The sequence below is a fragment of the Neolamprologus multifasciatus genome, chromosome 23, assembly GCF_963576455.1.
Source record: "Neolamprologus multifasciatus chromosome 23, fNeoMul1.2, whole genome shotgun sequence".
NCBI classification, from domain to species: domain Eukaryota; kingdom Metazoa; phylum Chordata; class Actinopteri; order Cichliformes; family Cichlidae; genus Neolamprologus; species Neolamprologus multifasciatus.
This window is the reverse complement of record NC_140460.1, coordinates 29,994,668-30,022,549: the sequence shown is the minus strand read 5'-3', so window position 1 is coordinate 30,022,549 and position 27,882 is coordinate 29,994,668. Positions and strand designations below refer to the sequence as shown.

Here is a 27,882-nt window from a genome sequence, read left to right as displayed (position 1 = left end):
ACTCTCATAATGGCAATATAGGGCTACAGATTCTTCAGTCCTTCTCTCTTTATACATGGAAGGACCGGCTGTGTGCTCTCTTTGCGTTACGATTTTGAACATATCTGTGTGTGTAGGTCATCAAATTGAGACATACCACCATATACAAATGACCTAATCCTATTTTGACTAAGTGGTCCTGTCAAACCTCTCACCTAACCCCAAATGGTTCTGTGTTGAAGCGTGCTGGTCAGATGGTGGCTTTGTGTTTGAGTTTACATGTTTTTCTTTTCCTGCTTGTTTTTTTTCCCTCAATTTGTCCAGAGTAAAATCTCCCAATCTATACGAATAAGTGGATATAGCTTACGGATGGATGGCGCCAACTGCAAGATTAAAGCTAAAGAAGGACTCAAATCACAAAACAGAATTGTAGAAGTCAGACAGTTTCGGCATAAATGATTCCAAATACATATGTATACTTTGAAATTTCTGCTCTTTTTTTCTTAATGACAATTGCAAGCTAAACTCACCACTTGCAACAGAGCCAGATAGCCGGCTCCCACATTGTCAAAGTTGATTTTAACATTCTTCCAGCGGGCACTGTCATTCAAGCTCAGGCAGTCAGACTTGTTGTTGACGACTTCGATAGGGAAGGGCTCATCCGTGGTGGCATTGACGCAGTAGTAGTACTTGCCCGCAAACAGGTTGACACCCATGATGCTGAAGATGAGCCAAAATATGAGGCAGACCAGCAGCACGTTCATGATGGAGGGGATGGCTCCCAGCAATGCATTCACCACAACCTGGGGATGTCAAAACACACAGTCTGACTCAGAGCTCACCATTTTCTCAAATCAAAGTCTGTGCTAAAGAAGGATAACTGGCCATTACAATTATCTTATCACTTAGCTGTCAGAAGCACATGTGGTCAACTGACTGGATTGAGCCAAAAATCTTATGCTTTCAGAACAAATACCAAGACTGAATCAAAAGTTAACAGTGAAGCTGTGTTACTCAGAGCTGTATTTAATATACAGTATCTGCACACATAAAGCTCTTAACACCATACATATCTACTTAACAACATGACAGTTGGAAAGAGGAAGGTGGATAGGTGAAAAGGCTACCATTTGAAAGGTAAAAAAGCAAAACAGAAAAAAACCTTAGAGAGGCGGGATGAAGTCACAACATTTTGTTTGACTGTAAATGAAAAAAAGACACACAACAAAGAAAAAATTACAGGTCAAAGGCACCACGCAAGCAATGCCAGAAAAACAATGCCTGAGAACAGCTATATACAGCAATCCATTAACACAATGTGAAGAAAGTCATGCAGAGAGAACAATTACAGTGTCCAACTGTAAGGAAATGATACATTTACAGAAGTTTTAAAAGCATGCAGTCTTACAGGCAGGCCCCCTAAAAAGCTAAAACCTTCTTACAATATCTCTGTAAAAAGATGTATCAAGTAACATTAAAATATTAAAACGCGAAAGTAAAAAAAATACGGGGGCATTTTCCCTTCAGCATATCTAAAAGCATATCTAACAAAAACACTGAGAATGTCTATACAGCTTCAGAGATACAGAGAACAAAAAGAATGTGATAAAAATTCACCTTTTTAAGGAAAATAAAGACGTAGGCTGAAAGTTCAAATGAGCATTTTTACATACCGTTTGCACAATAAACCTATTTACGTTACATTGCCCAGAGTTAGATGATAGCAATGATATCGCTACCAAAAGTCTTTATAAGTCTTGGTCATACTGTTTTTGTTAATGGAGGATTATCTGTGGAATGAAACTGCGTGCTCATTGATTAATGATCTGACAAGTCATTAATCAGTGAGCACATGCTCAGAACCTGGTGGCTGTAGTTCAGGAGGTAGAGCTTCTTGTTTTTCCATCCCACTGTCCCCAAAGTGCTTGCTCATAGGGGGTCATATGATTGTTGGGTTTTTGTCTGTATGTATTATTGTAAGGGTCTACCCGACAATATAATGTACCTTGAGGCAACTGCTGCTGTGATTTGGTGCTGTATGAATAAATTAGAATTGAAAATTGAATTGAATAGAGCAGGTCATCTACTAATCAGAAAGTTGGTGGTTCGATCTCAGGCTGCTTTTTTAAATTTAGAGCAGGTCATCATCTTTGCATGACACAGCCAGCAGTCAGGTTGCAGTTAGGTATTTATATATTTTTTAGGTTCTCAGACAAATCAAGCCAGAATACACTAAATTTTCTTTATAAAAGTAGAGACTTCTTAGTCTTGTTAGAAACAACATGAAGCAGCCATAGAGGAAAGCTCAGCTTGGCATCGTGACATACCCCTGTACTAAGTGATAGAAAGTTTGAAAGTAGCCAATCCAAGAGCATTATTCATCTCGGGCGGTCCAGTATTCCAGAATCATAACATTTTACTGCCCGTAGCTCTCTCACGTATTTCGGGCATATTTACGGTTTAAACTATAAAAATAGGGATTTATATGCATGTCAGAAATGTGTGTTTTTAACAATTTGCAGGTGCTCAAGGAGGATAACCCTCCAAATTTTGGGCGTCGACTGTACTAACTAACAAGAGAGTGGTATTTTTTCCCTTAACTATTGGTACATAAACAGATAAAAGTAAAACTGAATTCCATCATATTTTACAATTTAACTGAATATCTGAAACCTAGACATTTTGAAGCATATGGAAGATGTAATTGGTTGGTGTGAGAATTGATCTTAATTCTTTTTTTTTTTTCAACTTGCCCACAAACAGTATTTCTGCTGTTCTTACCCTCATGCCCTCAAACCGAGACAAGGCCCTCAGGGGCCGTAGAGCTCGCAGTGTCCTCAGAGATTTGATGGCGGTAAGCTCAGAGTAACCCAGAGCATTTGCTACCAGGCTGACCAAGGACACCTGAGAGGAGATAATATCAGATAAGCAGGGTGAAGGGTGAAAAATGAAAGGATTTCACTTGCTCTGTGCCATAATGAGTGTTAGAAAAACAAACAACTTCAAGTAAAGAAATGACAGAACAATAAGTTAACTACAATTATGTCAGAATGGCTGTTATTAAAGTTAATTTTCTTTCTTGTCGAATGTTTAATGAGCTTGCTTATGTTATCATAAAGAATGGAGGGAAGAAGATTCAGCTCACTTTGCTAACTTGAGTCTTGGTGTGGGCCATGGTAGCGGTCTGTTCCAGTTACCAGTCCATATGCTAAGTTAAGGTGCTTTCTGGTTCCATCGTCTCATTGTACACCAGATTGGAGGCTTAATTTTAATAAGAGCGAACACTGAATATACTTACGTCTACAATTAAGAAGTCCAGCCAGCACCAGGCATTGGTGAAGTACTTGACAAAGCCATATGCCACCCACTTTAACAGCATTTCAAGGATGAAGACGTAAGTGAACACTTTGTCTGCGTACTCTAGCACGGTTTTGATGGTCCGCCGCTGCTCGATGTAAATGTCCTCAAACGCCTGTGCAGCATGGAATATTTTATAGAAACTTGAGATAGAAATTGTGAAGTGTGAAATAAGTGATTCATCAAAGATCTATTCAGAATGTTAACAGGTACAGTAACTACTTAGAGAACTGAAGCTGTCCTAAATGTGGTGCTTTCAGACTGTGAAATAAAAACAAAGTATATAAAAGCAAGCCAAACGAGTGCAGTGAAGAACAAACTCTGTTCACAAGACAGACCCCAGCAGTGTTTATCAAGACGTCTAACACCCACTCACCAGTGCTCCACTGCTCAGCAGAATCATGAATATGATGAAGGATTCAAACCAGTTATGCTCTACTATGATAAAGCAGGTTTTCCTGAGTGTCCACCAGCTCTTAAACTTGTCTCCCTCCTCACTGATCTGGCAGCACTGGAACCTGCGCACACAGCCTGCAGGCACAGAGAAAACAGAATGAGAAATGAAACCCAGGTATCAAAACTCCATGGTGAATCAACACATAAACATGGCCCCACTGGATGACATATTGCGGGACTGCTTTCTGTTATCCGGATAAGTTATATGAATACGAACTGCATGCCTTAATACGGTAAAGGTTGTTGCTAACATTTTAGCCAACAAAATCCCAGAATAAACTGAATTTTCACTGCTGTTACAATAATTGAGTCTTTTGTTGTTATTTCACATAACACCGCTTCTGTCCTGTTCATGACTTCTTGAAGTTTCCTTGTGATCAGGGTCGACCCTCCCCCCACACTTTGTTTTTATTGAAGAATTTTCATATTCTGTGATTGACTGCAATAAGTTGTGGTGACCAAATGGTTGCCCAGGGGTTGAGGGTGTTGTATTCTGTTGTATTTGTATTGTGTTGTATTTCTGGGTGCTACTTTGATTGCAAAGCTGTTGCTCAGATTAGCAGGTGAGAGGCAACCAGTTTCCAAACATTTAGGTCTGACTCGGACCGACTGGATTCACTTTCACACAGATTGGAGTCAGTTTGTGCCAATAAGTCCATATTATTGGCACAGTAAGTCGTTGGAGTAGTCCATCCAACTCAAATAGTTGTCAACTGGTTGTACAGTCGTAGCCAAAAGTTTTGAGAATGACACAAATATTGGAAATTGGAAAAGTTGCTGCTTAAGTTTGTATAATAGCAATTTGCATATACTCCAGAATGTTATGAAGAGTGATCAGATGAATTGCATAGTCCTTCTTTGCCATGAAATTTAACTTAATCCCAAAAAAAACCTTTCCACTGCATTTCATTGCTATCATTAAAGGACCTGCTGAGATCACTTCAGTAATCGTCTCGTTAACTCAGGTGAGAATGTTGATGAGCACAAGGCTGGAGATCATTATGTCAGGCTGATTGGGTTAGAATGGCAGACTTGACATGTTAAAAGGAGGGTGATGCTTGAAATCATTGTTCTTCCATTGTTAACCACGGTGACCTGCAAAGAAACACGTGCAGCCATCATTGCGTTGCATAAAAACAGCTTCACAGGCAAGGATATTGTGGCTACTAAGATTGCACCTAAATCAACAATTTATAGGATCATCGAGAACTTTAAGGGAAGAGGTTCAATTCTTGTTAAGAAGGCTTCAGGGCATCCAAGAAAGTCCAGCAAGCGCCAGAATCGTCTCCTAAAGAGGATTCAGCTGCTGGATCGGAGTGCCACCAGTGCAGAGCTTGCTCAGGAATGGCAGCAGGCAGGTGTGAGCGCATCTGCACACACAGTGAGGCGAAGACTGTTGGAAGATGGCCTGGTGTCAAGAAGGGCAGCAAAGAAGCCACTTCTCTCCAAAAAAAAAATATCAGGGAGAGATTGATCTTATGCAGAAAGTATGGTGAATGGACTGCTGAGGACTGGGGAAAAGTCACATTCTCCGATGAAGCCTCTTTCCGATTGTTTGGGGCATCTGGAAAAAGGCTTGTCCGGAGAATAAAGGGTGAGCGCTACCATCAGTCCTGTGTTATGCCAACAGTAAAGCATCCTGAGACCATTCATGTGTGAGGTTGCTTCTCATCCAAGGGAGTGGGCTCACTCACAATCAGTGTTGGTCAAGTTACTTGAAAAAAGTAATCAGTAACTAATTACAGATTACTTCCCCAAAAAAGTAATCCCGTTACTTTACTGATTACTTGTTTTCAAAAGTAATTAATTACTTAGTTACTTTTTAAAAACACGATTTACAACCTGAATAGGTGATAAAGCGATAGATCTTTCAGCCCAATTCTACTTTTTCTACAATTCAATTCAATTCAATTTTATTTATATAGCGCCAAATCACAACAAATGTCGCCTCAAGGCGCTTCATAGATACAGAGAAAAGCCCAACAATCATATGACCCCCTATGAGCAAGCACTTTGGCGACAGTGGGAAGGAAAAACTCCCTTTTAACAGGAAGAAACCTCCGGCAGAACCAGGCTCAGGGAGGGGCGGCCATCTGCTGCGACCGGTTGGGGTGAGAGAAGGAAGACAGGAATAATCCACATAATCTACATAATCCATCATACAAAATGTAATCAAATGGAAAAGTCTCCTTTTTTAAAACTTGTTTTTATCAGTTTTAATCTTTTAACTTTATGCATCAAGCAAAAATTTAATTATCTGCAACATTCTCTGACTTGAAGAAATTAGTTTAACATTTAAACCTATTTTCTGCACATTCCAGCACATAAAATAAAATATTTTTTGTGTTTACACTCACTCTTTCAAATAGATGCAAGTAAAACACAGCAGAAAATAAATAAAATCAAAGACTCAGCGGTCCTGTTGCTCTATTTTCACCTGTAAAGCAGGAGTGGGGTAGGCGGAGGATTACCCTGGTGCAAGTGTGCCGCAGCGGTCAGTGGAAGAATCCGCGGGTTTCTCTGTGAATTTCCCATTATGTCGTTGCGCACTCGGTGCTTGTTTAGGGTTTTTTTTCGCTTTAATAAGAAGTTTTCTTCCCACGCACAACAGACGCTAATGTTTTTGTCACTTTTTATGGAATCAAACTCTATGGAAAAATAAGGTCAGTACTTCCACGCTTTAAACCAGTGGTTCTTAACCTGGGTTCGATCGAACCCTAGGGGTTCGGTGAGTCGGTCTCAGGGGTTCGGCAGAGCCTCTGCCATGTCATGCACGGCTCATTTTGTGCACCAGTAAAAAACATATCTATGTCTTGAATTTGAAAAAAATCATATTTTATTTTTCACTAAAGAGGGGTTCAGTGAATGCGCATATGAAACTGGTGGGGTTCGGTACCTCCAACAAGGTTAAGAACCACTGCTTTAAACGCTGCACGCTCATACTCTCTCCTGCACTCAATATATTATCCATTGTTGATCTGCACACAGCTGTTGTCACGAACGTCGCACTCGCTTACGTCACTGTCATGAGACATTCTCGCAAAAAAATCACGGTTTTAGTAACGCAGTAACGCAGCGTTCCTACAGGAAAGTAACGGTAATCTAATTACCATTTTTGCAATAGTAATCCCTTACTTTACTCGTTACTTGAAAAAAGTAATCAGATTACAGTAACGCGTACTGCCCATCTCTGCTCACAATTTTGCCCAAAAACACAGCCATGAATAAAGAATGGTACCAAAACACCCTCCAACAGCAACTTCTTCCAACAATCCAACAACAGTTTGGTGAAGAACAATGCATTTTCCAGCACGATGGAGCACCGTACCATAAGGCAAAAGTGATAACTAAGTGGCTCGGGGAACAAAACGTTGAAATTTTGGGTCCATGGCCTGGAAACTCCCCAGATCTTAATCCCATTGAGAACTTGTGGTCAATCCTCAAGAGGCGGGTGGACAAACAAAAACCCACTATTTCTGAGAAACTCCAAGAAGTGATTATGAAAGAATGGGTTGCTATCAGTCAGGATTTGGCCCAGAAGTTGATTGAGAGCATGCCCAGTCGAATTGCAGAGGTCCTGAAAAAGAAGGGCCAACACTGCAAGTACTGACTCTTTGCATAAATGTCATGTAATTGTCGATAAAAGCCTTTGAAACATATGATGTTCTTGTAATTATATTTCAGTACATCACAGAAACAACTGAGACAAAGATCTAAAAGCAGTTTAGCAGAAAACTTTGTGAAAACTAATATTTGTGTCATTCTCAAAACTTTTGGCCACGACTGTATACTTATATGAAAGCAAGGTTGCACTTATGTCACCTCACAGTTTAACAGCAATTGCTATCCTGTAGCAACTACATCACTATTTGTGGAGGAATTTAAGTAGTGAATGGGAATTTTATGTATGCAGATGGCAACAGCGAACTTAGAAGATGCTGTTTAGTAGTTGGGACCAGCTGAATGTGTTAACAAAATTACCCACAAGAAATCAGTCAGCGTTTTTTGTTTGAGGGGTTTTATTTTGTAAATAACCTTAAAGTGACTGGAATAAATATCCAAACATCCAGAAATGTCCTAATGTCGTTAATTATTGATTTCAATCATTTTTTTAATGCAAAAACTGATAAACCAACCAAGCTTACTGCTCTAGATCTGTGAGCCATGCTTCACTGCAAACTATTAAAGTGGAGTGATTAAAATCAAAGTCAAATGTTAAGCATGCCTGTTTAGCTCACAACCTGAGTAGGCAACCAGATGCCACAAGGCTGAATGCAGTGGCCCAGGGTTGGATCTGACCCAAGGCCCTTTGCTGTACGTCTTCTCCCACACACTCTCTGCTTTCCTGTCTCTCTTCTATGCTTTCTAATGAAAATGCAAAAGCTTAAAAAAATTGAAAAACCAAAATCAAAGGAGCCCACAAAACCTTCAGGCAGCATACAGAATTCAGTTCAGTTCATTTTTATTTCAAACATATACATTCACCAACATTTCATAAAATCTTTCCATGCAGTTGTTTGAAAATCCACTAAAAGTTAAAATATGATTGCTCACTGAAAGGGTCTTATTATTCTATTTGACATATTAGTAAAATAGAATAGCGTTAAAATATGTTGTTCTTTGTTGTTAATTAATTCGGGGTCTTATGCTTTCATCTGCTGCTATGATTTACGCACACTCATAATGCAAGTCATAATATATTGCTTACATCTGTTATATGCTTTTTCACGATTGTACTGGAGGTGGCTCCAGTAGTGGTTTACACACCTAACAAGCAAAATATCTCTGCATCGATCCCAGGAGGAGACACAAATCCCCTGGGGCTGCGTCAGGAAGGCCATGCGACATAAAAATCTCCCAAATTAAATATGCAGAGCTACCCGCTGTAGTGACCCCTTTATGAACAGCAGAGCTGCTGAAAGTAGCATTAATGGTACTAAAGGTATGTCAGATAAAATGTCAGGTTACATTACAAAACAACAGAACCCCACAGACCACATTTTTATCTGTTCCGCTGAGCATTTGAATTCACTGTCACTCAGTTGTTAGTCAGACAGACCTGTGCTAAGCACAAGCAGTTAATGCGATTTACTCCAAGTCTTGAAATGTGCTCTGGAAGTGTTTTGTCTCCCCATCTTCCTCGCTCTGGTCCACCTTCCCACTTTCCATCATCATCCCTGCCTATCACCCTTGCATCCCACTTACCCTCTGTAAAGCAGGCTTCTGGGTCCAGTGACTCCTCAGGTTCCAGCTCCACTGAATCAACCCCATCTCCAGGGGGGCGGATATCGACTGTGCTCCCCTCCGATGAGCTCAGTGGCTGGGGCTCTGCGTCGAGCTTCTGCATGGACGAGGAAGGACACGAGAGGACAAAGTCACACTACAATGCATCACACTGAAGTCCCTTGGTTATAGGAGCCAACCTTCTGAGCTGGTTATCATTGTGATTCTCACATGTACCCCAGTGCCACAATTGTATACCATAGTGTGAGGACTAGGCACTGTAATAGCTCACAGAGTTGGGCTCTTTAAAGTCATTGTATCATCATCATCACATGCAGCATCGATCAAATGTACCTACAGGCTTAGGAATTAGATTTATCTGATGGCTCAAATCAGATTATGTGGCATGGGGAAGTTGGCGTTATGGAAATGCACTGTGGGTACGTTTGATGTGACCTCAGTTCGAGGAATAGTTCATGCAGTATTCCAGTGCATTATCAATCCAAGTACCAATAATAGTACCAAGCAGAACGTGTGCTCCAGTGTTTTCATGTCCACTGAAACTGACTCAAAATCAATTTGTTAAAGATATTTATCCCATTTCTTTTCTAAAAATTATGATCTGAAATTCTTTTCCCACCCTCAATCCTAGAATCCACCCCCAGAACTGCTGTTGAAAATTTTCCTCAGTGACATGAAAACACCATTTATTCCCATTCCTTGAAAGCAGTGTACAAGCTCCTTCTGTTTGTGTTGAAGTAGACGGAGAACCACATTAGCTTACCAGCAAAAACCAGTACTGTGCACTGTTTATACGACAGCATGTGGTCTGGCAGGTATTTTTTGGGTTCCCATTTGTAAAACATCCGGAATTAGCATCCACACATACCCAGAAACATCCAGGACTAAGATTTTTGTCCTCCACCTCAACCTTCTCTCTGCCCTCCTTACCGTGAATTATGCACACTGCTAACGCTTTTCTAAAACCCTCACATGCAGTGATGTCCATTACAAAATCATCTGCATATAGTGAGACTTTTTGGGTGACGCAAGGCTTCCTGTCTGTTTTCTTTGGGCAGAGATGGTGTTGTTTCCTCATGTCGGTCTGACAGTGCAGCAGCCCTGATTGCCGTGGGACCCAGCTAATACGGCATGGGAATGATGGAAGCATGCTGCTTGCAAGTGTTTTCTGGAAGGGTGGTTTCCTCCCACTCTATTTCTCACCTTTAATAAGAAACCCATGTTACCTCTTCTGGATGTCAACTACATACAAGGCTTTTAGTCTTAACCTAACATATTTTTATCGGGATAATAACTGGTAGACTTAATCATCAGGTGATGAAATATTTGCAGTGTAACAAAAGTTGATAACACAGGGACAGAAGGGCCAACAACAGAGGTGGCTTTTTAAGCATGTATGGGCCAATTTCATATATAAAGCATTTGCCCTCATTTACATAACTCTGATTCAGTATAACCAGCCATGTGTTACCTGTTTTACCACCCTGCAAAAGTCATCATTTACACATCAGCATTTCTTTATTTTCTTCTCGGAAAGAATTCTGTTAAGAATCTTTCATCATTCCGCTATTACTCAAGTAAGACACAAAAAACAAGTTTTTCATGTATGTATGCATGGGCTATGAACCAGACAAATGAATTTTGTCCAGCTAAAGCAAAATTCATTCCCCCATTCCATCTTTTTCCCCCTTACTCCTCTTCATTCTCCTCTTCCTCTCTTCCTTCATTCTCAAGCTCGGTGTTTGAAGCCAATCAAGTCCCAAAACCAAGTCAAAAACCAAGCAATGAAATCAAAAGCAAACGTCGTGTTAGATGAGTTTATCTATCAATGGAAAAAGAGGTGGTGTTGCTCATTCTTAATGGTTTGGAACTGCAATACAGCCTGATGCTCAGAGATAAATTATGAAAGGGGCGGGTGGGGTAGGGGGGGTTACAGAAGGACTCAGAGGTTACAGCAGTGAGTGCCCTGCTGTTTGGGAAAGGGAGGGGATAAAGCAAAGAAGGAGGGGTAGGGTGGGGTAGGGGAACGGAGGGCAGACCAGGCAAAGAACGAAAATGGGCAATCCATTGAAGGTATGACAAAAAAGTAAGTGTGTTGTTTGTCTGTAAATGGCATAGGCAGTCCTCATGGTTAGTGCTATGGTACAATAAAGAGGTCTTACAATTCTCCTCTCACTGAAAACCTTGAGAGCGCCTGTGACACCGCTGCAATAACAAACGGGGGGTTAAACAAAGTAAGTCATACACACCAAAAGCTAACATACAACCTCAAATGTGTTTTCACTGGTCAGCCCACAACACACAACAGGGGGACCACTTATCCTCACAGAATATGACTTTAGCTGTCCCCAAATACACATTTCCTAACAGCAATGCAAAAACAGTGGGTTGACACGTCTCACACAACACATACACAATAAGAACATCCACCAACCCCTCACCTGTGTAGCTCCTAATGTTTAAATTGATGTTTGCTATAATTTGAGTTTATGACATTAAATATTATGACAACACAGCATCTTATGCTGCATGAATATAATGTCTCACCAACTACTCGATACAGGGTTTAAAGCTCACCATTGCCTGATTCATATATGGATGATGAGGTGCCGTCGACATAATATAGTGGACATAGACATAAATAGTCTTCTGGGTTGTTTTGAATCAAAGATAATTGGCACCACACCCACAGTAACAGGTTGACCTCACCAGGGAGCACAGTCTCAGTGCTCTGTCAGCCTGGCAAAGCTCAAGAGCAAATGTAGCTGCTGCTCTACTAGAATAGGCAATGAATTAGAGAAGAAAAACATGTCTTAAGGGTGAGGTAACTCGTTTTGTTTAATCATTTTATTAATGTCTGGACGCACGCCGATAGAGCAACATCTCTACATTTCTAATAATACGGCTGCTTCATTAAGTCTTTCTCCACACAGGCACACATGTCTCCTAAAGAAAACAAGAAATTAAGCAAGTCTACATAAAATACTACAGAGACACATAGCCTTATGTATATGGTCAACGTTAAACTGTTTCATTGGTCAAAATGCAAATTTGAGTCATTATTTGTAACGTTGTATCTTATTCTACTGCCAAGAGCTGCAGGTCTGACTAAAATCTCCAGCAGATTTCCTCAGCAACACGGCATGATGCATGTACAAATGAGTCAGCAGGTGTGTTAAAACTGCTTGACTGTCTCTGGAAAATTTCTCAAAAGGCAATCTCTTGACTTATTTATATAGTGATTGACTTCTATTGGGTGTTAAGTTTACACATAAAGGAGCTAATCAAATACAAAAGCTGTGTCATTCAAGAGATTTCTGTTAATCTGACATACTGCAGTCACTTCATTTTTCATCTTACCTCTTTGCTGCCCTCCACGTCAGATGAGTCGCTACTGAAATCTTCTGTGTTTAGGTTCTCAAAGTCTGACTCGCCCACAGCAATAGGCACCGTGACTGTCAGGCTGGGGTTATGAATAAATGACATGTAGTCACAGTCCTCAACTGGGTATTTTCCCGTACTGTCCCCTCCTACACTGACCCCAACCACCAGCCCTCCTGGTCGTCCGTTGCCCTCCCTCATGTACACCCCACTGGGGTCTTTGGTGATTTCCACTGTTGTGTGATTGGAAATGCAGTTGCCCTTGCCATTGCTGTGCAGTTCATCCAGGGGTTTGCTTTCCTCAGCTAGACCAGAGCCCTTTCCGCCCCTGCCAAAGCACAAGCTCTGGAGGAACTGCCGCACTGAGTTTTTGACAAATGCGATGCCCCGCTGGATCCTGCCCACAGCAATTTGCAGGTTGTTCATCTCGCTGTCCTCATCAGTTGCCGCCAGGTTGTCGGCACTGAATGAACTCAGTAGGAGAGCCAGGAAGAGATTTAGAACCTAGGAAAGAGTCATGGCAGGAAATGGCAGATTTAACTCTTTGCCCTATGAAGTCGAAATTTGATAAAAACTCTAAAGCTACGTACACCCCGGAAATGATTTGCAGCAACCTGGCCACTAGATACCATAGAAAGCGAATGATGTTTAGAGATAAACTTCCTAAAAAGAAACTTGCTCAAGTTACAAGCGAGCACCTGGAGCAACGACCAATTAGAGTGAAAAATACAGCTAACTGATATATGACCTGGTAGTAAATATGTTAGCTCACCTACGCAACTGGAGCATAGAATGTCCACAAGCAACCAGTTTCATTAGATTCAACAACATGTGCCACGAGCAGATCGCTTCCAGTGTGTACGTAGCTTAATGGCTGTCCAAAGGTGAAAAACTTAAAAGAAAATATTGAGCCCATACCACCAGGTTTCCAATCACCATGACCATCATGAAGACAATAAGACACATAGTCTGTCCTGCCACCTCCATGCAGTCCCACATGGTCTCAATCCACTCTCCGCACAGCACCCGGAACACGATAAGGAAGGAGTGGAAGAAATCGTGCATGTGCCAGCGGGGCAACATGCAGTCCTCTGAAATCTTACACACGCACTCCTTGTAGTTTTTGCCAAACAGCTGCATGCCCACCACAGCGAAGATGAACACGATGATGGCCAGCACCAGAGTCAAATTTCCCAGAGCACCCACAGAGTTACCGATGATCTTGATGAGCATGTTCAAAGTAGGCCAAGACTTGGCTAGTTTGAAGACTCTCAGCTGTTTGAGGAAAAGAAATTAGTGTGTCAAATCTTCTGAATTCAGATGCCTGTCTAGGAATACGGAATATATATATATATATATATATATATATATATATATATATATATACATACACACACACACACATATATATATATACACATTTTTAAGATAAGATTTTAATCTTATCAGTTACTGACAAATGTTTTATTTATAGACCACCAACAGGCCTAGTTTCTTAGTCCAAAAAAGAAAGTCACGTGTTTAAATGTGTGTGCCTTCTGATGGCCATCAGGGGTTGACTACTCTGAAAGTCAGATTGTATAGAAGTGAATACCAGCAGCCCACAGACTCTTTTCTGCTTTTTCTGCTTGTATGAATGGGTGAATGAGGCAAGTTGTATAAAGCGCTTTGAGTGCTCAGGTAGAGTAGAAAAGCACTATATAAGAACCAGTCCATTTGCCACTACCATCTACTTTTCACGTGATTCATTGTACACATTTTCCTGATTGAGTTTAGTCACACAGCCCTAAAGACCGATCAGTGATCATCTGGCAACCACCGGTCACAAGAGAAATGTATTCCCTGACCAGTCACAAATGTTTACGCAGGAGCGTGCTAGAAGTCTCTCTGAAACTGGTTGCTAGAGCCACATTAATGCAGGTCAGTGACTGGTCAGCGACCCCTGATTACCCCCTAGGTAAAAATATGTATTCTGTGAATGGCTGTCAAGTAGTTTCAGGCAGGCTGCTGGCAGTTGCTAGCGTGACACTGGTCGAAAGTGGTATTGGTTATTGCACTATAGAAAATGCCAATCTCTATGCAACTTTTGCAAACTACCCATCAAGCAATAGTGATACTGTGAGAAGTGGGACGCCAACCTGAAGTTGAGCACATTTGCCTTCAAAGAAAAAGTTGTATCTCTTGAAATGTGTTGGTAGCAATGGTAAGGAACAACTGTTCTCCACTTCCAGATTGCACGATGGTACTTACAGTTTCACTACAGCTCGGAGAATAAAATGACATGTATTTTTATTTTATTTTAAGACAGTGTCTTGGGCAACCACAGCAATCTGCTCGCAGCCAAAGCATTCACAAGAAGGTTTTTAGAGCAACACCCTATTTGCAGCAGATTTCACCTGGTGACAGCCAGCAATGACTTGCCACCTGGTTAGGAATGCACATTTGTAGTGACCGTGGGTTATGAGAAGTCACCAACCAGTATCTTAGCCTGTGTGTCTGAGGCCTTGAGACATGCAGTGCCCTCATCTCACTTTACACCAAAGACAAAAGTAACTTTCAGTGATGCCTTTCATGTGCTGTTATTACATCATTCCCTCATTATTAAAGAGAATTTTTTGAAACATCTTGGTGTTATTGGAGACTGAGGCGTTCTGAACCCAGCGTATCTGTGAGTGATCTTACCAATCTGAAGGACCTGAGTACAGACAGCCCTTCAACGTTAGCCAAGCCAAGCTCCATCAGGCTGAGACTAACAATAATGCCATCAAAGATGTTCCAGCCCTCCTGGAAGTAATAGTAAGGATCCAGAGCGATAATCTTAAAGCACATCTCTGCTGTGAAGATGCCCGTAAACACCTAACAATGGGGAATAAAAGCAGTTTTAAATCAATCTGGATTATAAAAGACGACTCACAATGACAATGGTTCTAGTTTTGTCAAGTTTAAGTGAAACACAATGAATACTTGCCAAGTTTCCCACAGAGAGGACATTATCAAATTCTTTTGTCATGGGGTAATGCTCCATGGCCATGAAAAGGGTGTTGAGGACTATGCAAATTGTGATTGCTAGATCCACAAATGGATCCATAACCACCATGCTGACAATCTCTTTGATTTTCAGCCACGCAGGACAACAATCCCAGATCAGGCCGGTGTTGGCAAATCTATACCAGCAAGGAGGGCATTTTTGTCTCGACTCTTCAAGTTCTGGAGTGCAATAAAAACATCTTCATGAGTTTTAATGGGTTCAGAATGCAGTTTGTTTTATTTCTCTGGATTTACAAATGTGTATGGCCTGACCTTCCATGGTGTTGGTGAGGATACTGGCCACACTCATGGCTCTCTGTCGGCCACCTGGTTCATTTAAATAATCCATAGATGGCTGGTGAAAACCCGACCGCCGTTTCTTAAGCTCAGTATCTGTAGTTGTCCCCTATAAAAAACATACAAGAAAAAGAAACAAACACTGTGAGGCTGTCTTATTAGTATCGCTGCAATACACGTTGTCATTTAATGCACCACAACTGTTTTGCTAAACTATTTTTTCTTTTTTTGAACTTATTACAACTTAGATTTCTACTTTGTAGCTTAATAGCACAAAATCTGTATAATCAAACTATTTAAAGAACATTGATTAAGTGTCATAATCATACACAGCACTATATACGTATTATTGATCACAACTATCTGCTGATGTGCATCTTCCTCTTTAAAGTTTCCGTTGTTGAAGATTTTTATTACTTTTTTTAATTACTTATTACTTAAATTTCTTATGTTAGATAATAATAAAGCAAATTATCTGCAAACTAGTAAGTATCTTTAGCTAACTAAAGTATAAAATAAGCATTGAGAAAGCAGAAAGCAGCAGAACATAGAAATTTTTACACTACAAGTAAAAGTATTTTAAATCTCCACTCCAGTGAAGTACTCAAGCAAATGTACCCAGTTACCTTCCTTCTGGTTCTATCTGATCTCTCATGCAGTAGTGTTGGGTTTTGTAAGATTAATAGTACTGTTGTACAATCCTGCATAATTTACAGCTACAGACCTTGTCAAGAAATGTGTACCAATGTAATGAGAATTTAATATGATAATATGATATCTCATATCTATTTTTCAACAACAGAAGAATGAGGAAATCAAACAAAGGGAAAGGTATGAACTGGAGGAAGTCAATGGGAAAATAAACCATGAAACCGTTAAGTCACCTCAGGCAGCAGGAGACCTACAGGAGAGGTTGTTACAGAAGTTCCACCGACCAGTGACACCACACCGTTGCAATCTACTGCACAGTGCATCTTGCCATTGGCGGGCAGCATTATCCGAGGTGCTCCGAGGCTGGTCTGGCTAACGGCACTGCACCGGCGCTCGAGGCGGCGCGGCAAGAACAAGGAGCCCCGGCGACTGTCGCTCTCCTCAAAGGTGCTGTGCTCGTCATCTGCAAAGTCGTTCTCGGAGCCCATGTCTCGCGCACGGCCACGGAAGCTGAAAAGACTTGCACGGCTGTTCCTCCGAGGTGAGAAGATTGAGCCACGGATACTGAGAAGAGACTGGGGAGGCGGAGATGGGGTTAGATGAGTAAGGAAAGTAATTATAGAGGACATGAAGGAAAATGCAGCATCTAACTGAACCTGACTGAAGCGTATGCATTTTCTACCCGTGTACTTCTGGAAGATGGTAACCTCCAGAGCTACAGCCAACATGAGTTTACACTAATGAGGTTAGCTTAACTTAGCATAAAGATGAAATAGTTAGTCTGTCTCAATATATTCTCTCTACTAGCATCTCTAGGCCTCAATAATAAACAAGTAATGTTTAGTCTTTTTACCCCATTAGAGATGGATCTGTTCACAGTCTGCAGCTCATTTAGTTGCTGGTATGGTTAGTCATACAATTCTACATAATTTCATTAAAAATCTTACCCAGTGTGGGGTTTGGCCAAGCTTACAAGGGATGACCTTTGAAAGCTGACACAGATCTGTATCTATTTCAGGAATTTTTCAAGGATTCTTTGACATTGCAAAGAAAAGGTAAGATTGTTCATTTTACATCACATCTTCACAAATGCATACTGATTCGAATAAATATTAGACAACACTGTCTTGATTTTATTGAACTCTTTTTATTTACCTGGTTGGGTGAAGAGCATCTCTTCTCATAAGAAAGCCTGTTGGCATCAATAGAGAAACGGAAGCTGGACCTCTTGATGCTGTCCTCAGACTCAGATTTGTGGAACTTGTCACGGCACCCCCTCTCCTCCTCTTCCTCCCTCTGCTTCCTCTTCTTCCGCCTGTTGCGTCGCTCTTTGGCACTTTTCGAGCTGAGCTTAGATGTCCCTGAGGAGGACTCGGAGGTAGGGCCTCCTCTCCCGCTGTATTCGCCGCTCTCTGTGGCTGCTGCCGCGGCAACCTGCCAGCCAATCCGAACACAAACACAGTTGTCATAGCAACCCAGCGACTGTCTCAGAGGCTCTGGCAGACTGAAGCGGAGGAGAGTAGCTTGGCAGCTGAGCGCAGCAGCAAAAACAGTAACAGCCAAACACGTCTGATACCTTCTAAAAATTGACTTTTGTTTATTTCCAGTCAAACCATTCTTGCATTTATAACATTTTTCAAGAAAAACAACAAACTGTGTGGATGCTTAGATACTTTAGTTTACAGTCTTTTTGAAATGAAACACATTGTCTGTTTCATTGGATATACCGTTATTGGGATAGGAATGTCTTGGAAATGTGTATGTGCTACACTTCAGTGTAAAACATATAATTATATTTTAGCATAAGAATTTAACAGTCTCTCATGGCAACCCCTCAACCTCCTAGTAGATTTATCTTTGGTATCAAGTCCCTTTGAAAGCTCTTGAGTTTGGGCGTCTGTGTTATCATCCACTGCCACTGTTATCATCGTCAATGCCCTGTACCAACACAGAGCAGAGCAGCTATCTGAACGCTGCCCCAACAGAGGTCGATTATCTTGTTAATAATTTCACCTCCTCACTACGTACGACTCTGGATACTGTAGCTCCAGTGAAAACTAAGGTCTCTAATCAGAAGTACCTGACTCCATGGTATAATTCTCAAACACGTACCCTAAAGCAGATGACTCGTAATCTGGAGAGGAAATGGCGTGTCACAAATTTAGAGGATCATCATTTAGCCTGGAGAAATAGTTTGTTGCTTTATAAGAAAGCCCTCCGCAAAGCCAGAACAGCTTACTACTCATCACTGATTGAAGAAAATAAGAACAACCCCAGGTTTCTCTTCAGCACTGTAGCCAGGCTGACAAAAAGTCAGAGCTCTTTTGAGCCAACCATCCCTTTAACGTTAACTAGTGATGACTTCATGAACTTCTTCACAAATAAAATTTTTATCATTAGAGAAAAAATTACCAATAATCATCCCACAGATGTAATATTATCTACAGCTACTCTTAGTTCCATTGATGTTAAGTTAGACTCTTTTTCTCCAATCGATCTTTCTGAGTTAACTTCAATAATTACTTCCTCCAAACCATCAACGTGTCTTTTAGACCCCATTCCTACAAAACTGCTCAAAGAAGTCCTGCCATTGATTAATTCTTCGATCTTATATATGATCAACCTATCTCTAATAATCGGCTATGTACCACAGGCCTTCAAGGTGGCTGCAGTTAAACCTTTACTCAAAAAGCCATCTCTAGACCCAGCAGTCTTAGCTAATTATAGGCCGATCTCCAACCTTCCTTTCATATCAAAAATCCTTGAAAGAGTAGTTGTCAAACAGCTAACAGATCATCTGCAGAGGAATGGTTTATTTGAAGAGTTTCAGTCAGGTTTCAGAGTTCATCACAGCACAGAAACAGCTTTATTGAAGGTTACAAATGATCTTCTTATGGCCTCTGACAGTGGACTCATCTCTGTGCTTGTCCTTCTTGACCTTAGTGCAGCATTCGATACTGTTGACCATAATATCCTATTAGAGCGATTAGAACATGCTGTAGGTATTACAGGTACTGCACTGCAGTGGTTTGTATCATATCTATCTAATAGACTCCAATTTGTGCATGTAAATGGAGAGTCCTCTTCACACACTGAGGTTAATTATGGAGTTCCCCAGGGTTCAGTGCTAGGACCAATTCTGTTTACATTATACATGCTTCCCCTAGGCAGCATCATTAGAAGACATAGCATACATTTTCACTGCTATGCAGATGACACCCAGCTCTATCTGTCCATGAAGCCAGATAACACACACCAATTAGTTAAACTGCAGGAATGTCTTAAAGACATAAAGACTTGGATGGCCACTAACTTTCTGCTTCTTAACTCAGATAAAACTGAGGTCATTGTACTCGGCGCTGAAAAGCTTAGAAATATGGTATCTAACCAGATTCTTACTCTGGATGGCATTACCTTGGCCTCCAGTAACACTGTGAGGAACCTTGGAGTCATTTTTGACCAGGATATGTCCTTCAACGCACATATTAAACAAATATGTAAGACTGCGTTCTTCCATTTGCGCAACATCTCTAAAATTAGAAATATCCTGTCTCAGAGTGACGCTGAAAAACTAGTTCATGCATTTATTACTTCCAGGCTAGACTACTGCAATTCATTATTATCAGGATGTCCAAAAAACTCACTGAAAAGCCTTCAGTTAATCCAAAATGCTGCAGCAAGAGTCCTGACAGGGACTAGAAAGAGAGAGCATATTTCTCCTGTTTTGGCTTCCCTTCATTGGCTTCCTGTTAAATCCAGAATTGAATTCAAAATCCTGCTCCTCACATACAAGGTCTTAAATAATCAGGCCCCATCTTATCTTAATGACCTTGTAGTACCATATCACCCTATTAGAGCACTTCGCTCTCGCTCTGCAGGCCTACTTGTTGTTCCTAGAGTATTTAAAAGTAGAATGGGAGGGAGAGCCTTCAGTTTTCAGGCCCCTCTTCTGTGGAACCAGCTTCCAGTTTGGATTCAGGAGACAGACACTATCTCTACTTTTAAGATTAGGCTTAAAACTTTCCTTTTTGCTAAAGCATATAGTTAGGGCTGGACCAGGTGACCCTGAATCCTCCCTTAGTTATGCTGCAATAGATGTAGGCTGCCGGGGGATTCCCATGATGCATTGAGTTTTTCCTTTCCAGTCACCTTTCTCACTCACTATGTATTAACAGACCTCTCTGTATTGAATCGTATCTGTTATTAACCTCTGTCTCTCTTCCACAGCATGTCTTTATCCTGTCTTCCTTCTCTCACCCCAACCGGTCGCAGCAGATGGCCGCCCCTCCCTGAGCCTGGTTCTGCCGGAGGTTTCTTCCTGTTAAAAGGGAGTTTTTCCTTCCCACTGTCGCCAAAGTGCTTGCTCATAGGGGGTCATATGATTGTTGGGCTTTTCTCTGTATCTATGAAGCGCCTTGAGGCGACATTTGTTGTGATTTGGCGCTATATAAATAAAATTGAATTGAATTGAAATTGAATTGAATTGAATTGTGTTGCCCTCCTGCCCGTCCAGCAGGGATACAGAAATACCCCATCAGCCTTTTACTGCTGAGGGGTAATAAAAACATCTGAATGCTTGAGCAGAACCACTGAAGGAGAGATCAGAGGTGGAGAAGGAGCGCTGAAAAGGCAGCTATGAAATGACTCATGTACATTAATATAATAAGGAAGCAAGAAACAAGCACATTAGAATGTTAAACAAATACTTTTTAAAAATGAAAATTAATGTATTGGTCAATGTTTGATGGTGGAGTTATACTATGAAAAAATGACAGTGCTATTATGTGTAGTTTGCAAACTAATCAGCAACATCCTGTGAAGATACCACTCAACTTAGCACCACTGGCTGCTTAGCTATGATGCATCTGCTGCAGACAGTGCTGAGACCAATCAATGCAATAGAAATGAAGCCATTTGACCCGTTTTATTTCAAGTGTGTTCATTTATAAGTCGAACAACTACATTATTTAATTTGGCATCTAATATTTTCCAGTCAACCACAACAGCAAATCTCCAGAGTTGCCTGGGCCTCATTAACAAAAAGGCAAATAAAAACAAAGCTCCCAAACTTCTCTTTCCACAGCAGTTTGAAACAACATTAATTAATATGGACAGTTATTTAACAATAAATGCCCACATGAAAGAAATGTCAAATAAAATGTCTCAGATAATCATTATAATTAAATAGCTAAAGAGAGGAGGTTACTTGTATATCAGTTCTAAAGAATAAAGATGAATGTCCTGCCTGTGCCTCCTCCTGCTGTCTCTTCAGCTGCTCCAGCATAGCCTGGAACTCCTCCTCTTTCTGCTGGGCCTCCTCGATGGTGGCCTGGTTTTGCTCGTCATAAGCCATGGCCACCACAGCCAAGATCAGGTTGACCAGGTAAAAAGATCCCAGGAAGATCACCAGCACAAAGAAGATCATGTAGGGCTTCCCTGCTGCACGCAAAGTCTGCAAAATCCAAAACAGCTGGATTATTTTTAAGACAAGAAAACAAGAAACGGGCACAATATGCACCCTTTAGTCCTCAGAAATAAGGCACAGTGATGCTGTAGAGCAGGGGACCCCAATACCAGTCCGCGAGGGCCGGTGTCTCTGCAGGTTTTAGATCTCACCCTGGGTCAACACACCTGAATCACATGATTAGTTCATTACCAGGCCTCTGGAGAACTTCAAGACATGTTGAGAAGGTAATTTATCCGTTTAAATCAGCTGTGATGGATCAAGGACACATCTAAAACCTGCAGGGACACCGGCTCTCGTGGACTGGGATTGGGGACCCCTGGTGTAGAGGCCTACCCACCTGCTGGTAGAGGTTTTCCCAGTAGTCTTGGGTCATGAGGCGGAACAAGGACAGGAAGGCCCAGCTGAAGGTGTCAAAGCTGGTGTAGCCATAGTCTGGATTGCGACCTGCTTTCAAACATGAAAAGCCCTCTGGGCAGACCCTTTGAGAAAACAACACTTTGGATTAGATGTACTTTGTATATTATTTTAAAAGAGAAGTAATACGAGTAAGTTTGAGGGATCAGAACCCTGAAATTTAGTTATTATTGTCACAATGCATACTGTCAATGCAAAGTATAGCAGAACAAAAGCTCCGTCCATACCTCTGTCCATTCACATTTCCATTCTGACAGATAGAGACAATTTACTTTAATGACACTGCTGCATATTACAGAGTATCACTGTCCATTTAAAAGCCCCCCCCCCCCCCCTACCCCCCATGCTATGCTATACACGAGCCTTTACAGTCATAAAAACAGCTTCAATAATCAATGACAAAGTACAAAACTACCTGCTCAATCTGACTTGAGACCTGGAACAAAGTGTGCGACAGACACTGAAAATAACTGAGGAATTTTCCATAAACAAATATAAACATTTGCCTTTAAACCCCTGAGATACTGCAGTAGTTGACATGATATGAAAGATAGCATTCAAAGGACTTTAATAGGGAGTCTGGCCTTACTTAGAGCTACTTAGAGTTACTCAGCAGATCATAAAGAAGAAGAAGAAAAAAAAGGATAAGTAATCTACTAACACAAGTACAGCACATTGACACGCATGGTATAACCTTAGATTTTACACGTTTACCCGAGGATAGAGCAGCAGTTTAGATTCCTGGAATGCTTCTGCACAGTGGCGAGTGTCAAAACTGATTGTGTATGTATACTGAGCTTTGTGATGTAGTCTAATTGGCCATATAAATAAAACATTTTGAGTCTTACCCAGCACCACTGCCATTTCCACAGAGCAGAGCATCCCTACGGCCAGGGAGGTAATAGTAATTTCCTAGAGGGTAGAGGAGATAAAGGGCTGGTCAGTCACAACAACATCAAAGCATTAAAGGGGTGGATATGAGTAATGGTGGCAAAAGAAGGACAATATGCACCCTGTTGGTTTTTCTTCAGTTTTAGCATATGGCTTAAAAGTCTGAAGGAAAGGATTTGTTTTTACACTACTCATCTGTTTGGTGGTTTTTCATGATGTAAGCACATGTCATCATTTAACTGTGTAATAAGTACATCATCTTTAGAAACAAAAATGTTTTTTAATCCCTTTTTCATTTTAGGTCTTAAAAGAAATGCAAATTTAATCTCTCTGTATCCATCTTCTTTTTCTCTGGCTTGTTATGTGATTGTTGTGTAGCCGGTGCATGTCTTGTTGATAACCAGTGAGTCACCCTTTTCTAACACTTTAAACTGCTCATGCCACACAGATGGGCTATGGGAGAATGATGAGAGGTAGAGAGGGGGTGAAAGTGGAGGGTTTTATTGTTGTGGCGATTATCTGGCACATTTGCCACATTCTCCCACCAGCTCTTGTTGGAGAGCGCAACGCCTGCTCCCAGCCATCGCTGTCACTCTCTATCAAGGCAACAAGTCAGCATGCCTGACCTCCCGCCACCACTCGACCATTACCGCCACCACCCTGACCTATCTCTGACTATAACGTAGCCAGCATCTAGGGTGGGAGAGTTGACTGTATTTAACCCCAATGAGCGCCTGGCAGACACAAAACACTTTCACCAATTCATTTGGCTTACTCTCATCATTGATGTACTCTATCCAGTCGAAGGAGTTTTTTGTGATGTTCTCCACAAATGTGACGTTCTCCACCAATGTGACGTTCTCCACCAATGTGTTGTTGCTTTCATGTGTGTTGTTCAAAGTTGTGTTGCTGCCCAAAGGAATGCGCACGCACTTCTGCCTCAGGTTGCCCATGAAGAGCTGGAGGCCGATGAGGGCAAAGACACTGAGACAGAACACGGTGAGGATCATCACATCTGACAGCTTTTTCACTGACTGGATCAGTGCACCAACAATAGTCTTCAAACCTAAATGGGAGAGAAGGCAAGGGGGTATGGGAGTAGGAGTGGGACATCGCAGAATGATTAACACCTGCTAATTGCAGCCACTAGCTTTTAAAGAAGCTAATAACAGCTTACAGGAGAAAGCAGCCAAAATGATCTGCAGTGGAGGTTCCTGTATGAACTACTTGCAGTCATACTGGAACCAAGCTGACACAGACCACTGCTGATCATGAATAAACCCCTAGAGAAATTTATGTATTTCATGCCCATCACAGTGCTATGGTTTTGGGGTCTCTGGGAAAATGATCATTAATAAGTCATTGCTTTTATTTTAAACAGACTGTCACTGAAACGATTCAAGTGAGCTCTTTTTTTGACAGTGCATAGTACTGTGGATGGGATCATTGAAAACCTGCTGCTACATGCACTCAGTGGCGTGCAGTATAAACTGGAGGGTGACTTATCCTCTGAGACACAGAACTGGTCTCATGAATTTCTTAGACATCTGGTTTGTAAGGCATAAAGAAAATGGGCCACCACATACAGGGAAGACTGCACCCCAGCCTTTTTATGTTGAAGAGCTACAGTTTTGTTTATGTGCTTCAGAGATGAACTATTTCTGCATGTAACCTTTGAACATTTTGTTTGTGCATGGTGGAATCAGGTAGTATTATTTCGTTTCTTGATGAAAATTATATTATATAGACTGGAAGATGTTAGCAATGTTTAGCAAACCCACACTAGATTGATAAACTTGCTAGAACATCAAGTTTGATGAATAAAGACCGTATGATGATAACACAAACCCCTTGGCTCAGTTCCAAAATTCTTCTGCTACAACAAACCTAGGCTTTCGTTGGAACACCAAACACTTTATCTGGCACAATTAACCTCCAACTTTTCTATTTATGTTTTTGACCCTGATGGCTGATATGTTTTTTGATATTTATATATCGCCAGGTCAGCTGGCATGACTGTTAAAGCCTGGTATTTATCCTTAACCGACAACTGAGAATGATATCTGCTCATCTAACTCTCACCAAGAAAATGAGAGCGTTAAACCTCTTAACAAAATAAATTCCCATAACAGAGTGGCATTACATAGAAGACTGATGAGATATTTACATCTCTGTTCTTTAAACAACCATTTCTTTTTTATTACCCTTTATCACAAAATGTGTTCCAGTTCCTGAAAAATACCACCATGCACCAGCACTGCTTGCACTGTCACAAAAGAATGAGCTCACCGTGTTTAACTTGAGTCTGAATGTAGCTATGAGAGCTACAAAAAGTAATAGAAAGGGGAAATAGATGATGGTCTTTATCCAAAGAGTCAGTGCCAGTTTTTGGCACATAAACCGGTTCACATAAACCGTTCAACAACAACATTAAAACCATTTATCTAAGACTGTGCAGGGCACGACATAGGACCTCCAGGAGAGCCAGTCTGGCTCTGTGGATGTGTGGCTTGCTCCAGCACATTTAACAGATGTTTGATGGATTAGAATCTGGAAGCCAAGTCAACTCCTTGGGCTCCACATTGTCTTTTTAAGGAATGGCAGGACACATTGGGCCTCATTTTCTAATATTTGCCCTGACCCCCTAAAAAGAAAATTTATGACATGTGTGCTTGTCCTGCCTGCATGGAGTCAAAGTGGAAATGAAAAAAGAATAACATACTATAAGATAAAGAAGAAAACAGGCAGAGGGTATGGAGCATGTGATCTGTCAAGCCAAGACAAGTAACTCACTGCAATGAAAAAAAAAACCCTTCCTATTCTTCAGCATTTCTGGGATAGTGCCAAGAAGTGACAACACCCAAAATACTTTATGATATGATAAAATGAGATGCAGAATATGGATATGCTTGGATTTAAAGGCTAAAGCCTACAGCTTTCTATTTAGTATTTTGATTTTTGTATATGCAATTTACTTTATTGCTGATTATGATGTTTTGGTAAAGTGGAAATAACAGCCAAAAGGCATCATAATTATTTTAATTATTATTAGTAGCAGTATTTATTTTAAATACTTCCTAAAGGGATAGTTCATAATTATTTAATTTTTCCATAAAGAAATGACAAATGTAGGGACAAACTATTGAGAAATCCCTGACTTACACAAATGAGGGCCATTGTCCTGCTTGGGGAGACTGCTGTTGCCATGACAATGATCAGCTAATGTTTTCGTCTGTACCTGTCCTGGGTTCTATTGTTGTTGTTGATTAGGGTATGAACGTTTTGTTCGTTTGCGCTGTGAATTGCGTTAGTGTTAAGAATGCCATTACCCAACCACCACTCACCATATCACAATTTCTCCATAAAACAGACAACACTGAACAAGACATGCGCAGGAAAAACAAGGTAAGGAGGAACCCTACACACGTAAGTGCTTGCCACCAGAAAATCGGCTTTTGCAATGTCTCATGCAAAAAGGAAAATGAAATAGTGCACAGAAATCTACTCTTACGGCTCCCAAGGCAAGAATAGATTCCAACCAAAAAGAATTCTGCCTTAAAGGATGTATCTAAAAGCTAAGAATCGTGTCAATCTGTGCAGATTGGAGCCAGATTCCAGCTTTTACTGGCCTTGGGACGAAGGCAGCACGAGGGACGGCGACAGGCGTCGTCAGGCTTAGCTACAGTGAGATGAGCTTGGGGGGTGGGGGTGGGGGTGGGGGGGTTGGATGTTAGCGCCAGTTAGCCATTAGCATTTCCCTAACGCCATGGGCCTTGATGGCTCTCTCACCTGGGATGACTGATATAGTTTTCAGGGCTCGCAGAACCCTGAAGGTTCGCAGTGCTGAGACATTGCCCAGGTCCACAAACTCTGTGACATATCTGTAAGGGAAAGGAGGGGGCAGACAGGAAGGAGGGGGTGGGCGGGGATGTGGGGCATTTCAGGAAAGGTGTGGCACAAACACACACGCGCACACGCACGCACGCACGCACACACGCACACACACATGAGGTGTGACAAGACAAAAAGAGGGTCGTAGGATGGGAAGAGAGGAGAGGAGGGAACGACAAACAGTCACACACAGGACAAAAGGGAGGAGTGCTGGCAGCAGGCGCGGCCTTACCTGGTATTACTGAGATAGTTTTCAAAGCTCGCAAAACTCTGAATGTGCGCAGAGCTGAAACATTGCCTAGGTTTACAAACTCTGTTATATACCTGCAGGATTAAATGCACAGTTACTACACAGCAAAGAACAGGCAAACCCAGTGAGAAACAAAACTGCCCCTCAGATAACCATTACCAACTACAGACCTCTCTCAGACACAATAAGATTATAGTACTATTACATTACGTGCTCAGCGTGTAACAAATACTACGTCACACACACACACACAAAAAAAATAGCACTGTAATGCCGAAGGCTGCCTTTTATAGTTTTAAGGGAGATAGCAGAAGTCATTGAGGCATGAGACTAATATGGGCCGAGATACACAGTGCTTTGGGGCCTCACATCCATTATAACAGAGCAGAGTTAAGATTCTTGGCCACGATTTTAAAGCGTACATGAATAAGCTGCAGATTACTGCAGTGCTCTCCATTTGATCTGTTCTTTTTCTCACATTCAGTGTGCCTTATTAGGCTGCTGGGCTAATTAAAAGCATTTGGCCTCGTAATCTACGCCATATCATGTTAAGCTGATCCTAACTGTGTTTGTCATA

General features: G+C 41.3%; 1 protein-coding gene across 4 annotated transcripts in view; it reads right to left on the bottom strand.

Moving 5' to 3' along the window:
• The window catches only part of LOC146491939 (sodium channel protein type 2 subunit alpha-like), a 42,169-nt gene that overhangs the window by 5,130 nt on the left and 9,157 nt on the right, over window positions 1–27,882 (bottom strand). For 2 of the 4 annotated variants that reach the window (XM_085150640.1, XM_085150642.1), the window contains exons 6-22: window positions 27,288–27,379; window positions 23,940–24,230; window positions 23,122–23,185; window positions 22,197–22,338; window positions 21,638–21,844; window positions 17,548–17,826; window positions 16,626–16,967; window positions 15,718–15,850; window positions 15,386–15,624; window positions 15,100–15,273; window positions 13,336–13,692; window positions 12,397–12,921; window positions 8,998–9,133; window positions 3,713–3,867; window positions 3,278–3,451; window positions 2,761–2,883; window positions 510–782 (exon numbers count right to left, since the gene is read on the bottom strand). In XM_085150640.1, the coding sequence (XP_085006766.1) occupies window positions 510–782; window positions 2,761–2,883; window positions 3,278–3,451; window positions 3,713–3,867; window positions 8,998–9,133; window positions 12,397–12,921; window positions 13,336–13,692; window positions 15,100–15,273; window positions 15,386–15,624; window positions 15,718–15,850; window positions 16,626–16,967; window positions 17,548–17,826; window positions 21,638–21,844; window positions 22,197–22,338; window positions 23,122–23,185; window positions 23,940–24,230; window positions 27,288–27,379 (3,706 nt within the window). Of the gene's footprint in view, window positions 1–509; window positions 783–2,760; window positions 2,884–3,277; window positions 3,452–3,712; window positions 3,868–8,997; window positions 9,134–12,396; window positions 12,922–13,335; window positions 13,693–15,099; window positions 15,274–15,385; window positions 15,625–15,717; window positions 15,851–16,625; window positions 16,968–17,547; window positions 17,827–21,637; window positions 21,845–22,196; window positions 22,339–23,121; window positions 23,186–23,939; window positions 24,231–26,953; window positions 27,046–27,287; window positions 27,380–27,882 lie in introns of all 4 variants that reach the window. The other 2 variants (XM_085150643.1, XM_085150641.1) reach the window with 2 other exon arrangements.